This window comes from Bufo bufo, chromosome 6 (genome assembly GCF_905171765.1).
Source record: "Bufo bufo chromosome 6, aBufBuf1.1, whole genome shotgun sequence".
NCBI classification, from domain to species: Eukaryota; Metazoa; Chordata; class Amphibia; order Anura; family Bufonidae; genus Bufo; species Bufo bufo.
The window spans coordinates 175470310-175484608 of record NC_053394.1 but is presented as its reverse complement, the minus strand read 5'-3'; the positions used below and the strand labels follow the sequence as shown (position 1 = coordinate 175484608).

Genomic DNA, 14299 nt, shown 5'->3' with positions numbered 1-14299 from the left:
AAGCGGAAGCTCTTTCTGCCCAGGATGTAGACACCGCTCTTGTTGAGTGTGCTCCAAACCCGGCAGGAGGAGGAACCCCTTTAGAGGAATATGCAAGATAAATGGCTTGTTTTATATATCTGGCAATGGACTGAGAGGAAGCAGGGGAGCCCTTCTTCTGTCCCTGAAAAGAAACCACAAGTTTAGAGTACGACCTCCAGTCCTGAGTGGCAGAAAGGTATTGAATTAGACACCTTCTAACATCGAGGCAATGGAATTCCCTTTCCTTCTGATTCTTGTGTGAGGAACAGAAGGAAGGTAAAACTATATCTTGAGACCGGTGAAAGGATGATGAAACCTTTGGAAGGAAGGCAGGGTCAGGAGATAAAATAACCCTATCTTCTAAAATATTAAGATATGGTCTCTCGATTGAGAAGGCCGATATCTCACCCACTCTTCTAGCTGAAGTAATGGCTAGCAAAAAAACTAATTTATAGGTTAGGATCTTTATTGAGATATCCTCAATAGGCTCAAAGGGATCCATGGTTAAGGCAGACAAGACTAGATTTAGATCCCAGGGGGGAACTCTAGACTTCTGGACGGGAGCAAGTTTAGAAATTGCAATTACAAATCTTTTAATCCAGGGGTGGTCTGCTAACTTATACTCAAAGAGAGCACTTAAGGCAGAGATATGAACCTTCAAAGTACTAGGCCTCAGTTTTTTATTCCAGCCCTCCTGGAGGAAGCTAAGGACTAGAGGCAACTCGGGGGGCTCCAAGACATTAACTGGCTTATCTGCAAATCTAAGGAAGGCCCTCCAAACCCTCAAATAGATCTTAGAAGTAACAGCTTTCCTACTGGACAAGAGGGTGTTTATCACTTCCCCAGAGAGACCCTTCATCTCTAGGATCCGCCTCTCAACAGCCAGGCTGTCAAGTGCAGGCTCTCTAACTCTGGATGAAGTATCGGCCCCTGCACTAGTAGCCCCGGGAAGACAGGAAGTACCCAGGGATCCGCTACTGACATCCTCCTTAGCCAGGAAAACCAGACCCTCCTGGGCCAAAAGGGGGCTATAGTAATTACTAGGGCCTTCTCCTCTCGAATCTTCCTCAGGACTCTTGGGAGTAGTTTTATAGGAGGGAAGGCGTACAGGAGGCCTACTCTCCATGATTGGGCCAATGCGTCCACCGCCGTGGGCCGCTCTAATGGGGACAGAGAGAAGAAACTTTTCACTTTTCTGTTTCCCCTTGTGGCAAAGAGATCTACCACCGGGAGACCCCAAAGAGCCACAATGTCGCTGAAGACCTGTTGATTCAGGGACCATTCCCCCTGTCGAACACAATGCCTGCTCAGAAAATCCGCCGTCACATTCTCCTTTCCCTTTAAGTGTACTGCTCTGATTGATGGAAGGAAACCCTCTGCTAACTCGAAAATCTCTTTGGTGAGGGACATTAGGTCTGGAGATCTGGTCCCCCCCTGACGATTGATATGAGCTACTGCCGTCATGTTGTCTGAGTAGACCAAAATATTTCTGCCTTTTAAGAGGTGGAGGCTCCTCTTCAAGGCCATGAGGATCGCTAGAAGCTCCTTGAAATTGTGAGATTTGGGAACTATCTCCTGATTCCACTGTCCCTGCAGAAGTAGAGAATCTGTGTGAGCTCCCCAACCCCAAGGGCTTGCATCTGTAGTCAGAGTAAGGGGATCCTTCCTTGACCAAGGGACTCCTTTTTGAAGGTTGGAAGGCACCGTCCACCATTCTAGATCGTTTAACGTTTGGGTTGAAAGGAAAAAGAGAGAATCCAAGGATTGGGGATCTTTGTCCCAAACCCCCAGGATCTGCAATTGAAGTGACCTCGAGTGGAAGTGGGCCCATTCCACCCCCGGGATTGCGGCCGTCATTAGGCCTAGAACTGACATAGCTTCTCTTAAAGAGATGGAGTGGCGGGCTACAATGTCCTGAACCCTGGAGACTAGCAGAGAAATTTTCCGTGTTGGAAGAAAACACATTTGTTTCTGGGAGTCGAGGAGTAGCCCCAGAAAGGTGCATATCTGGCTTGGCACAAGATTGGATTTCTGGAGATTTAACTCCCAACCCAACTTCACCAGCACCTCCCTGAACCAGGAAATCTGATCGATTAATTGATCCGGTTCTCGAGAGAGAAGGAGGAAATCGTCTAGATAGGGAATGACAATCAGATCCTTCTCCCTCAGATGAGCCATCATCTCTGCTACAATCTTTGTGAAAAGCCTGGGTGCCTGAGACAACCCAAACGGCAGGGCCCGAAACTGTACATGTAAGAGTCTGTCCGGGAACTGAACTGCTACTCTTAGATACCACTGGTGACTGGGATGGATTGGAACGTGGTAATAAGCGTCCCTGAGATCCAGGGTCGCCATGTAGCAGCCTGGAAATAAATTTGGGATTATGGAACTGATAGTCTCCATACGAAACCTCTCGTACACCAGGTATTTGTTGAGCAGCCTCAGATTTATTATAGTACGGAAGGTGCCATTTGGCTTCTTTACAAGGAAAAGCGTTGAATAGTATCCCGTCTCCCTCTCTTGAGCTGGGACCTCCTGCAGGACCCTTTTCTTCAGTAAATCTGAAATCTCCAGACTTAATGCTTCTAGCTTCTCTGGGCTGGAGCGATAGTCCGTCAAAACGAATCTCTCTGGAGGAGTTCTTAGGAAGTTCAGGCACTAGCCCTCTGAAATGATTGAAAGAATCCAAGGGCTGTTCGAGATCTTCCGCCACTGCTCTGCGAAGAGGGAGAGACGACCTCCAACCGGGGGTCTGGGTCATTGCGGAGGTTTTTTAGAGGCCTCTCCTCCTGAAAAAAGAAACCCCTTGTTCCTTCTATCCGCATTACCAGACTGTCTGGGAGTTTCTCTTCTCTTGAAGTTAAATCTGGATGTCTGAGAACGAAAGGGCTTTTTAGGAGGCTGCTGATGCATAGAAGGGAAACCCTTCTTTCTGTCAGAAGCCTTTTCCAGCAGATCGTCCAACGTGGGCCCGAAGAGAAATTCCCCCTGACAGGGAAAAGCACACAATTTCGCCTTTGAACCTGCATCTCCCTTCCAGTCCTTTAACCAAATCGCTCTGCGGGCGGAATTTGAAAGAGCTGCGGCTCTCGCTGACAGCTTCAGGGAGTCCACTGAGGCATCTGCTAAAAAGTCGATGGCACTATACAGAGTTGGAAATGACGAGAGCAATTGTTCCACGGGCGCTCCCCGAAGTTATGTTTTCATGTACATCAAAACACTTCAGCCTCCTAGGCCCTAAGCCCTCAAACATGGAATCTCTCATGGACTGGGGTTCTGCCTGATCGTCAAGCCCCATAGTTGCCCTGACGATCCCGACTAGGGAATTAATGTTCTCTGGAAGGAACAGAGGTCTCCCTGCCAGTTGCTCATCCTGGGAGTGATCCGAGGACGGAAGTTCTCCCTCCTCCTCTAATCCCGATAACAACTCCTGATCACTTGAAGCGGGATTAGAGACAGCAGTGGAAGTGCAAGGGCGATCTTCAAGTAGATTACTCAAGGACTTCTTCACTGATTCTTTAACCTCATCCTTGATAATCTTTTTCAGGCTTGACAAGAGAGAAGGAGCCTCATCCTCCAACAATTTGCCCACGCAGGCCTGGCAGGCAGGTTTACCCCAACCGGACGGTAGCTTTCCTTTGCAAATAGCACAGCCCCGCTCCTTGGACCTTGACCCCCTTTTCTCTTTGGAAGTCTAAACACATAAAATAAACAAAGACTCCCATCAAGACCTGAAATAAATGAAAAAAGCAGGGCATTCACCCCTCTTACCCCCACCGGTACCAAGGATTCATTGGGGGTTTCAGTGGGTTCTGCGCGCTGTGTGGGCTCCATTTTCTGCCACTGGCTTTCGTCTATGGAGGTCACTGCAGGCCAAAACACCAGCCTGCAGTGAGAGCTGGCTGTATTTGAACTTGCCGGGCGCGTACCGGCACCCTCCTCTTCCGGCCCAAGGCCACGCCTCCTCCCTCTGCAGAATCCGGAGGCCAGGATCCGGCGCCAACTAATGACGTCAGTGCCGGCCTGACCTACCCGGAAGTGATGGCGTCGCGCCCTGCGCGAACGCCAGACCGCAGCCGAACATACAGCACGGCCGCAGCGGTTCGCCGTGCTGGGGACACACAGGGCGGCCCCGACGGGGGAGTGACCGGAACGAGGGGGAGTCCAGAGGTCCAGGCTTCAGCAGCGGCTTCCAAGGAAGGCTTACGCCGCTCGGGTAGGCCCTCCTCCCACGGGGCTCCCGCAGCTCTGTCTCTTCATGCTGTGCATCCACCCTGTCCCTTAGGACAGGAAACAGAACTGGCATGTTGGGGGTTGTACCTCCCTTTTGAAGAGGCTGTGCTTCCTGTTTCCTGTCCTGAGGAAGGGGGCGGATGCTATCCATGGGTGCTGTCATAGGCGAGGGGGGAAAAATGGGTTAAAATGAAAAATTAGACAAAAAAAAATGAAATTCTCAAATTTCATCCCCATTTGCCAATAACTCTTGTGCAACACCTAAAGGGTTAACAACGTATGTAAAATCAGTTTTGAAGGGTTTCTATTATGTAAGCCTCGCAAAGTGACTTCAGACCTGAACTGGTCCCTAAAAATTTAGTTTTTGTAAATTTCTGAATAATTTCAAGATTTGCTTCTAAACTTCTAAGCCTTATAACATCCCCAAAAAATAAAATATCATTCCCAAAATAATTCAAACATGAAGTAGACATATGAGGAATGTAAAGTCATCACAATTTTTGGGGGTATTACTATGTATTACAGAAGTAGAGAAACTGAAACTTTGAAATTTGCAAATTTTTCCAAATTTTTGTTAAATTAGGTATTTTTTGGTGCAAAAAAAAATATTTTTTTGACTTAATTTTACCAGTGTCATGAAGTACAATATGTGACGAAAAAACAATCTCAGAACGGCCTGGATAAGTCAAAGCGTTTTAAAGGGACACTGACAGGCCCAAAGAGCATATTTAGGTATATATATGACAGTACAGGTCTTATAAAGTGTATTAGAATCATCTAAGTATCCCCCCTGTCCACCTTATAAATACAGTAAAAGGAAGTTTTATAACCTGCTTGAATCGTCTTCAATCTGCCCAAGGGGCGGCGTTTCATCTCAACTTGCGCCCAGCCAGCCTCGCCCCAACTGCCGTTTGAAGGCCGCCCAGCTCATCAATATTCACTTCGCTGGGCGGCTACTAGTGTCCCCGGCCATCTTCAGCGCATGCGCCCGGCACCCTTACTGGCCGGAATCGCATCGCGCCTGCGCACAGTCTGATTCTCAGAGGCCGATGCAGCTTCTGCTTTATGCGCATGCGCCGGGCACAGTTCAGAGCAGCGCTTCAGAGTAGCCGCCCAGCGAAGTGAATATTGATGAGCTGGACGGAGCTTCAAACGGCAGTTGGGCGAGGCTGGCTGGGCGCAAGTTGAGATGAAACGCCGCCCCTTGGGCAGATTGAAGACGATTCAAGCAGGTTATAAAACTTCATTTTACTGTATTTATAAGGTGGACAGGGGGGATACTTAGATGATTCTAATACACTTTATAAGACCTGTACTGTCATATATATACCTAAATATGCTCTTTGGGCCTGTCAGTGTCCCTTTAAAGTTATCAGCACTTAAAGTGACACTGGTCAGATTTGCAAAAAATGGCCTGGTCCTAAGGTGTAATAAGGCTGTGTCCTTAAGGGGTTAAAGCAGAGTCAAAACTAAAAATAAATAAAAAGTGAAAAAGACACATATATTATTAGGGAGGAAGGCAAAAACAAAACATTTGCTTTAAATAAAATTAATGTTAACCAGAATAATAAGAAAAAAGGATGAAATGATAAAATTCACATTATATGTAAATATATTTTTATATATATATATATATATATATATATATATATATATATATATAAAAAAGGGAAAGTAGCGGCGGCACTGGAAACAAGCAATATGGGTGCTATGTCCAGGGATATTGCTGCTTACCCCAGATGTACAGGAACGAAGAAAGGACAGCACTCCAAGTAAAAATATACTGGTCTTTAATCACCCATGCAGATGGCAACGTTTCAGCTCCAAACAAGAGCCTTTTTCAAGCGGTTTGGAGCTGAAACGTTGCCATCTGCATGGGTGATTAAAGACCAGTATATTTTTACTTGGAGTGCTGTCCTTTCTTCGTTCCTATATATATATATATATATATATATATATATATATATATATATATATATATATATATAAATAAAATTAATACCCATTAATAAACTGATAAATACTGATAAACGTGTGTCATGTTCTCATTTTACCAGCATCCTCCATACAGAAACTCCAATTTCGGGCTCATGCACACAAATGTTGCTGTTTTGCGATGTTTTTCACGGATCCGTTGTTCCGTATCTGAGTGTTTTTTATTCTCTAATTTAAGTCCTCTTCCATTACGTTATTCCACAAAACATATCTGTATGCGATCCATTTTTTGCGGATCGGAAACAGTAACTTATTAATCACCAAACACATGAGCAATATGGGCTGGGCATAGCATTTCTTCAGTATGGATCCGCGAAATACGGATGACATACGGATGTGTTCCGCATTTTTTGCAGACCCATTGACTTGAATGGGGCCTCGGATCATGATTTAAGGACAATAATAGGACATGCACTACTTTTTTGTGGAACAGAAATACGGAAGCGGAATGCACTTCCCCTGTTTTTGCGGACCCATTGAAGTGAATGGGTCCGCATGAGTCTGTTCTGTAGAGAAAGACTAGAATGGCGTTTCTATGATCAGCTCCTGTCAGCAGTGTGGAGTTGCTTAAGAGGACCTGCCAACTCCACTCTAGACGCACCTATCTCGCAGCCCGCGCACATACAGTTCCACAGGCCTTGTATCTATTACGCGGTCACGTGACATGCTCGCTCATAACGGACAGAAGTGAGATGCTTAGCACTTCCTGTTTGCGTTTCAAACAACGGAAGTGACGCCAAGAAATGCGCCGAAAGCCGAGTGTGCGGCGCAGCACCCGGAAGCTGGAAAATTAGGAGAGCTGCTTGTTCTCCTCATTGGCCATCTGATGAGACGCTCTGGCATCCCCGGCAGCCGGTAACCTCCAATGTGGGGTCTTATACAGGGAGTCTGCTCCCTACGTGACCCAGCACCATAGTCACATGACATCCCTGCAACAGGTGGCAGTTACCTCATTGTGTGTCCTCCTTCACAGGCTTCATATAAGAGACCTAGGGAATGTCGTCCCCATCAGCTTTTCAGTGGGGTGGTGATTAAGGGGTTAAGTCACTGAGCACAACTTCATGTCATTCTATTGTGATCCCCTCCATCCACCATCCTAGGGTTCACCTCTGGAGCTACCAGTACAGCTCCACCTGACCCCCCAGGGATCATTCTTCATCTAAGGAGCCCATGTTCTGTCCTCTCATTAAAGGGGTTGGCCGGTTTATAGTAACCTTCAGAAATGTGCAGGAAGCAGCACTTTTATCCGCTTAGTAACATTGGCATTGCTGTCACCTTCCTTGCAGTGCTGGCTCCTGGGTAAACATCCCGATCTGTCCCCCAAAATGGCTGCTGATGGAGGGGACCGTGACTAGACCTGCCCACCAGCGGCCTTCATTGTGTAACACTGCGCTGCGCATGTGCTACTTACCTAGGTCGTGCACAATGCTACACACTGGAGGCGGGTGATGGACAGGTATAGTTACGTTTCTTCCCCATGTTGGGAAGGATCATTATGCTTACACAGGAGCTGACTGTCCGCACACGGGGACAGCAATGTAAATGTGCTTCTTGCTAGTGTCCAAAATCTACATCAGCAGCATGGATTTGAAATTGGGACCTCCTCTAACCCCCAAATTTGTGCAGCCACTGGCAGATTGCATCCTGGAAAACCCAGCCATATCCCATAACCTGGGAGCGTTGTAGCTGCCGTATTACAGTGGCAAATCGGCCACCTGGTACCTGACAATCCAGACTTCACACGGAGACTGCACCAGAAAGCCGCCTGCTGCCACTCCAAATCTGCCTCCCATTGTTTTCAATGGGAAACCATCCTGCCGTTTATAGCCATGACTGCACCACAAAAGGGCACGTCCTACTTCAGTGCAATCATTTCATGGAAGCCACTGAAAACCATGGCACTCGGTGCGGCTAAACCGCAAGCTGGTCAGCAGCAGCAGTCAAATTGATAAGCCAGAGGCAGAAAACAGAGGGGTGTCTGAATTCTCTGCAGATCTTACCTGTGCAAAATCTGCCACGTTAACTGCCCCCTACAGCACTTGCACTCTTTGTGTCACATGATCTTTACCTTCCTTCCCTTCATACGTCACCTGCCATCACCCGTATTACTCTTTGAGATGTCAGGTCATCAAGACGTTTTCCATAGTCGCTGATTTCCCCACTGCTCGCGTTCATCACTTGGTCTTTAACCATGAAGCAGGGACCAACAGGGACCTGGTAAGCCTCATAACTACAGTGGTGGGGTATCAGTGAAGGTGAGTATCACTTGGATTTTTATTTTTACCCCACTCAACAACTTTTTTTTCTACCCTGGGCAACCCCTTAAAATCTTAGTATTTGTTGGAAAAGAGCAATCAGTTCCTAGTCATTATGTATATTATCAGTTATCATTCAGCATATGTTGCGTACTCACCAGCACGGTAACTTGAAACCTAGTTCAGGGTCGTTCTTTGATCCAGTATTTCAGCATGTCAGGAGATAACCCTCATTATCCATTGATTTCATGCATTCATTGACTGGGAGGGTCTACGAAATATATCACAGCCATTTCACTGATATTTCTATACAGAGACTGAGCCAAACAAATTTAAAAGAACGTGATAATGGAGAAACACCAGGACGAGATCCTGTTTGACTTTAAACATGAAGCTCTCGGGGGAGAAGATGTCATCTGTACAAAGGTGGTCCAGGATTTTAAAGACGAGGAAAAGCCTACAGATATGTGCGGAGGTGAGTATTGAGCTGGAAATAATCTGAATATTCTCAGTTGAATACAAGAATGAGAATCGGTACACACCATTTTGGTTGTAATGTGCAGTAACCAAGCCTAACATTGGTGGGAGATTAGTGTTGAACATGTGAAGTCTGGAGGTTTCCGAATATTATGTGGGGAAATTACTGATTGCAATGGCCCCCATGTTCTGAGAAGCCAGTAAGGCCTCTTTCACACGGGCGTCATGTTTTTGGCCCAGATAAGATGCGGGTGCATTGCGGGAAAATGCAAGATTTTTCCACTCGAGTGCAAAACATTGTAATGCGTTTTGCACGCGCGTGAGAAAAATCGTCATGTTTGGTACCCAACCCGAACCCGGACTTCTTCACAGAAGTTCGGGTTTAGGTTAGGTGTTGTGTAGATTTTATTATTTTCCCTTATAACATGGTTATAAGGGAAAATAATAGCATTCTTAATACAGAATGCATAGTACAATAGGGCTGGAGGGGTTAAAAAAAAAAAAAAAATTAAACTCACCTTAATCCACTTGTTTGCGCAGCCTGGCTTCTCTTCTGTCTTCTTTGAGGAATAGGACCTTTGATGACATCACTGCGCTCATCACATGGTCCATCACATGATCTTTTACCATGGTGATGGATCATGTGATGAGCGCAGTGACGTCACCACAGGTCCTTTTCCTGTGCACAGCAAAGATGAAGACAGAAGAGATGCCGGCTGCGCGAACAAGTCTATTAAGGTGAGTTAAATTATTTTAAAAAAAAAATTTAACCCCTCCAGCCCTATTGTACTATGCATTCTGTATTAAGAATGCTATTATTTTCCCTTATAACCATGTTATAACGGAAAATAATAATGATCGGGTCTCCATCCCGATCGTCTCCTAGCAACCGTGCGTGAAAATCGTATTTGCTTGCAGATACTTGCGATTTTCACGCAGCCCCATTCACTTCTATGGGGTCTGCGTTGCGTGGAAAACGCAGAATATAGAGCATGCTGCGATTTTCACGCAACGCCCAAGTGATGCGTGAAAATCACCGCTCATCTGCACAGCCCCATAGAAATGAATGGGTCCGGATTCAGTGCGGGTGCAATGCGTTCACCTCACGCATTGTACCCGCACGGAAATCTCGCCCGTGTGAAAGGGGCCTAAAGGTCCCCCTAGCCCAGATCTCCTTAATATTTTTAAGGTGGCTATCAGAAGACATTTTAGGGTGTTTTCTAACACAGGGATTTAATGGCTTATTTCTGCACTTTATCGCTTTTTAGTGTGTTTTTTGCACCAGCAATGTGGACATGGCGTGGAAGGAGACGGGCCAGCAGGTCCATTTCATTCATCATTTTCTACACCTTGTTTAGGCGTTAAAAATGGTCTAAATGTAAGACAGCAAGGAAGCTGGATGTGCCGAAGTTATGTAGAGGCCTGCGTCTCTACACAACTTTGGCGATCCACTGCCAGATACAGGGATTATTAAGACCGGCGTCTAAAACACTGATCTTAATAAATGTGCCCCTAAGCATGTTAGAGAAAATTTGGATGGAGCTACATTATGTTGAGCATTTGTGTGTTCCCTACAGATGGATCCAGTAACACAAATACACCAGAGAGGTGCTCAAGTCCCCATTATTCCTGGGATAGCTCAGATGAAAATCAGGATGCCCTGCTGGATGACCAGGTAGATGGTGCTCAGGTCTTAGAATGGTGAACATATTCTACTTGTTCTGTCGTAGAACTGCTTTAAGTCTTGGAAAGGATCTTTTATTGAGACAGACCTTTCAGAATTGTGACATTTTGCTAATTGGTAACAACATTCATTGAAGACCCGTTTTCCACAAGGTGCTGTTCAGGGGATCAAAGATAAGTTTCTATGTAAATCAGCACATGTCACTGATACCTGACAGATATATCATATGATAAGCTTCGTGACTTATGAGAAAAGAAATCTGGACTCTTTGAAATGATCCCTTGACTAGCAGTTTAAGAGGCATTTTAATGTATGACCTTGGCTACTTGTGGCATGGGTAGTGTTGCTGGTATATGAAGTATGGGTAAAATATAGGTATTTGTGAATATAAGTATATACTTTCTTTTACTGCTGCACTACAATGCAGAGATGCAGCTTATTACCATTCTTTCCATTCCCTTATCTTCTCCCCACAATGCGTAGTATTGACATTAAAGGGGTTGTGCAGTGCTATAATATTGATGTCCTATCCTCAATATCAGATCAGTGGGGATCCGACTCCTGACACCCTTGCTGATCAGCTGTTTGAAGAGGTATCAGTGCTCATGCAAGAGCTACTTCTTCAAAATTACCTGTGTGTCTCAGATGTAGAGACGGTGCAGCGTAATTACAACTGCTCGTCCCATTCACTTGCATGAGTGAATGAGTGACAAACTGATCATGGGGGGTGCTGGGAGTCGGAGGATAGATCATCAACATTAACCCACTGTACAACCCCTTTAAAATCATATGTGGTTTCTTCTTCTTTAGGACGGTTTCTCACGCTCTGGTAGGGGGTCAGCGTTGTGTCTTTTCCCGTTGTCTTTCTTTTGTATATTCTTCATATATTCTTCTGTGGTTTACAGAAACATCCCATATGTGGTCGTAAACTGCTGTACGGGCACACGGCAGGGTGCAGAAGGAAAGAAATGCCATACGGTTTTTGGAAGTCAGATTTTGCTGGACTGGTTTTTTGACACCATGTCCCATTTGAAGCCCCCCTGATGCACCCCTAGAGTAGAAACTCCAAAAAAGTGACCTCATTTTAGAAACTACACCCCTCAAGGTATACAAAACAGATTTTAACAAACTTTGTAATATTAACCCTTTAGGTGTTCCACAAGAATTAATGGAAAATAGAGATAAAATTTCACTTTTTTGGCAGATTTTCCATTTTAATAATTTTTTTTCCAGTTACAAAGCAAGGGTTAACAGCCAAACAAAACTCAATATTTATGGCTCTGATTCTGTAGTTTAAAGAAACACCCCATATGTGGTCGTAAACTGCTGTACGGGCACACGGCAGGGCGCAGAAGGAAAAGGAATGCCATCCGGTTTTTGGAAGTCAGATTTTGCTGGACTGGTTTTTTGACACCATGTCCCATTTGAAGCCCCCCTGATGCACCCCTAGAGTAGAAACTCCAAAAAGTGACCCCATTTTAGAAACTATGGGATAGGGTGGCAGTTTTGTTGGTACTATTTTAGGGTGCATATGATTTTTGGTTGCTCTATATTACACTTTTTGTGAGGCAAGGTAACAAGAAATAGCTGTTTTGGCACCATTTTTATTTTTTGTTATTTACAACATTCATCTGACAGGTTAGATCATGTGGTATTTTTATAGAGCAGGTTGTCACGGACGCGACAATACCAAATATGACTACTTTTTTTGGTTGTTTGTTTCAGTTTTACCTAACAAAGCATTTAAAAAAAAAATTTCTTTAGTGTCTCCACATTCTGAAAGCCATAGTTTTATTTATTTTTTGGGGCGACTGCCCTGTGTTTTTTTACACCGTTTTTATTTTTTACGGTATTCACCTGAGTGGTTAGGTCATGTGATATTTTGATAGAGCAGGTTATTACGGAAGCGGCGATACCTAATATGTATACATTTTTTTTCTTTATTTATGTAAGTTTTACAGCATAATATTTTTGAAACCCAAAAAAAAAATCATGTTTTAGTGTCTCCATATTCTGAGAGCCATAGTTTTTTTTTGTTTTTGGGCGATTATCTTAGGTAGGATCTCATTTTTTGCGGGATGAGATGACGATTTGATTGGTACAATTTTGGGGTGCATATGACTTTTTGATCGCTTGCTATTACACTTTTTGTGATGTAAGGTGACAAAAAAATGGTGTTCACCTGAGGGGTTAGGTCATGTGGTATTTTTATAGAGCAGGTTTTTACAGACACGGCGATACCTAATATGTGTGTATATATATATATATATATATATATATATTGTGAGACAGTGACAGGTCTCACTCAGGTTAGAGGCAAGGAAGGGGTGGATAGTGTGGTCCACACCCCTGTTCCACCACAGGTGAGAGAAGCTGGAGGTAATCAGCCTGGCATAAGGCACCTCCCAGAGTGTCAGAAAGGGGGTAGTGTGTTACCTGTGGACAGAGGCCTGGAGGCTCTGTCTGTGTGGTCTCAGCTGGGCAAGGCTGAGGGACCACAAGGCTGGGAGATAGCCTGGAGTTGGGGGACGCAGCGACGCCTGGGAGTGTCGCAGGGCCATAGTCAGGCAGACTACTGAGCCCCAATCCCCCACAAGAAACACTGGACTGGAGACAGTGGGCGTACTGTGCTCTGTACAGCCAGGAGGCTGTGGGACATTGGCTGACAAAGCCGCATGTGTTCACAGGGTGTGAACTGTGACTTTAGGTGAGTCAGGATATTATATGTTTAGTTAGAGCCCAGCCGGGCAGGTGTTTATTTTGTACCATTTATGTTTGGATTGCTGAGGAGCCAAATAAAGTGATGTTTGGACCAGAAACTTGGTGTCTGGCGACGATATTTGTGTGAATCACCCCCGGAGAAGAGCTAAACCCCTACAATATATATATATATATATATATATATATATATATATATATATAAATAACAAAAAAATGAGGCAGCACTCCAGACGTCAGGTGAAAAGATAGTGGATCCTTTATTCCCCTTTGCAATGTTTCAACCACTCAATGCGGTCTTTATCAAGCATAGTTAGAAGTGTCATACAGGGGTATATATACCCAGAGTGCATAGTGGTAATACAAGTGAAAATTATTCAATTACATCAGTAAAATACATAAAAACAACTTAGAAATATCATCAAATTTCACAATAATAAAAGCGACATAACAGTGATACCATGCAACATGTGCATGTGCTGTGAATCAATGTAGCCTAAATATTACAAATAGGGATCATTGTGTCAGTGATGCACCACATGTGCAAACGTGTATAGTCATAATCATGATAAAAAAAACAAAAGAAAACTCACACAGCGGTAGACGACTCGCGGCGCCAAAATCCGCGTCCTCAAGAACCAACGGCGCATGTCCAAACACCTAGCAACGCCACCCAAAACAAGCAAGGAGACGTCACGCCGGTCACGGGATGGATCACCTGATCAACCACGTGACCAACGCAACTCCCACAGAACTCGTCAGAGGGCGGCGCTGGACAACATCATTACGGCGGGGGAGCAACAGACGTCAGAGGGCCAACAACGTCAGCTAACTGGCGTCGTTGCCCCAGCAACCATCCGCACACCCCCGCACGCAAGACATGTCCCAGCCAAGGGAGGACAGACGCAGCCGGAAC

General features: G+C 45.1%; 1 protein-coding gene across 1 annotated transcript in view; it reads left to right on the top strand.

The window, feature by feature from the left end:
• LOC121005609 (zinc finger protein 271-like) overlaps positions 1 to 14299 on the top strand; it is a 129664-nt gene that overhangs the window by 81815 nt on the left and 33550 nt on the right. Inside the window, exons 10-11 of the mRNA XM_040438385.1 lie at positions 8841 to 8979; positions 10559 to 10656. Coding sequence (XP_040294319.1) covers positions 8841 to 8979; positions 10559 to 10656 — 237 coding nt within the window. The remainder of the gene's footprint in view (positions 1 to 8840; positions 8980 to 10558; positions 10657 to 14299) is intronic.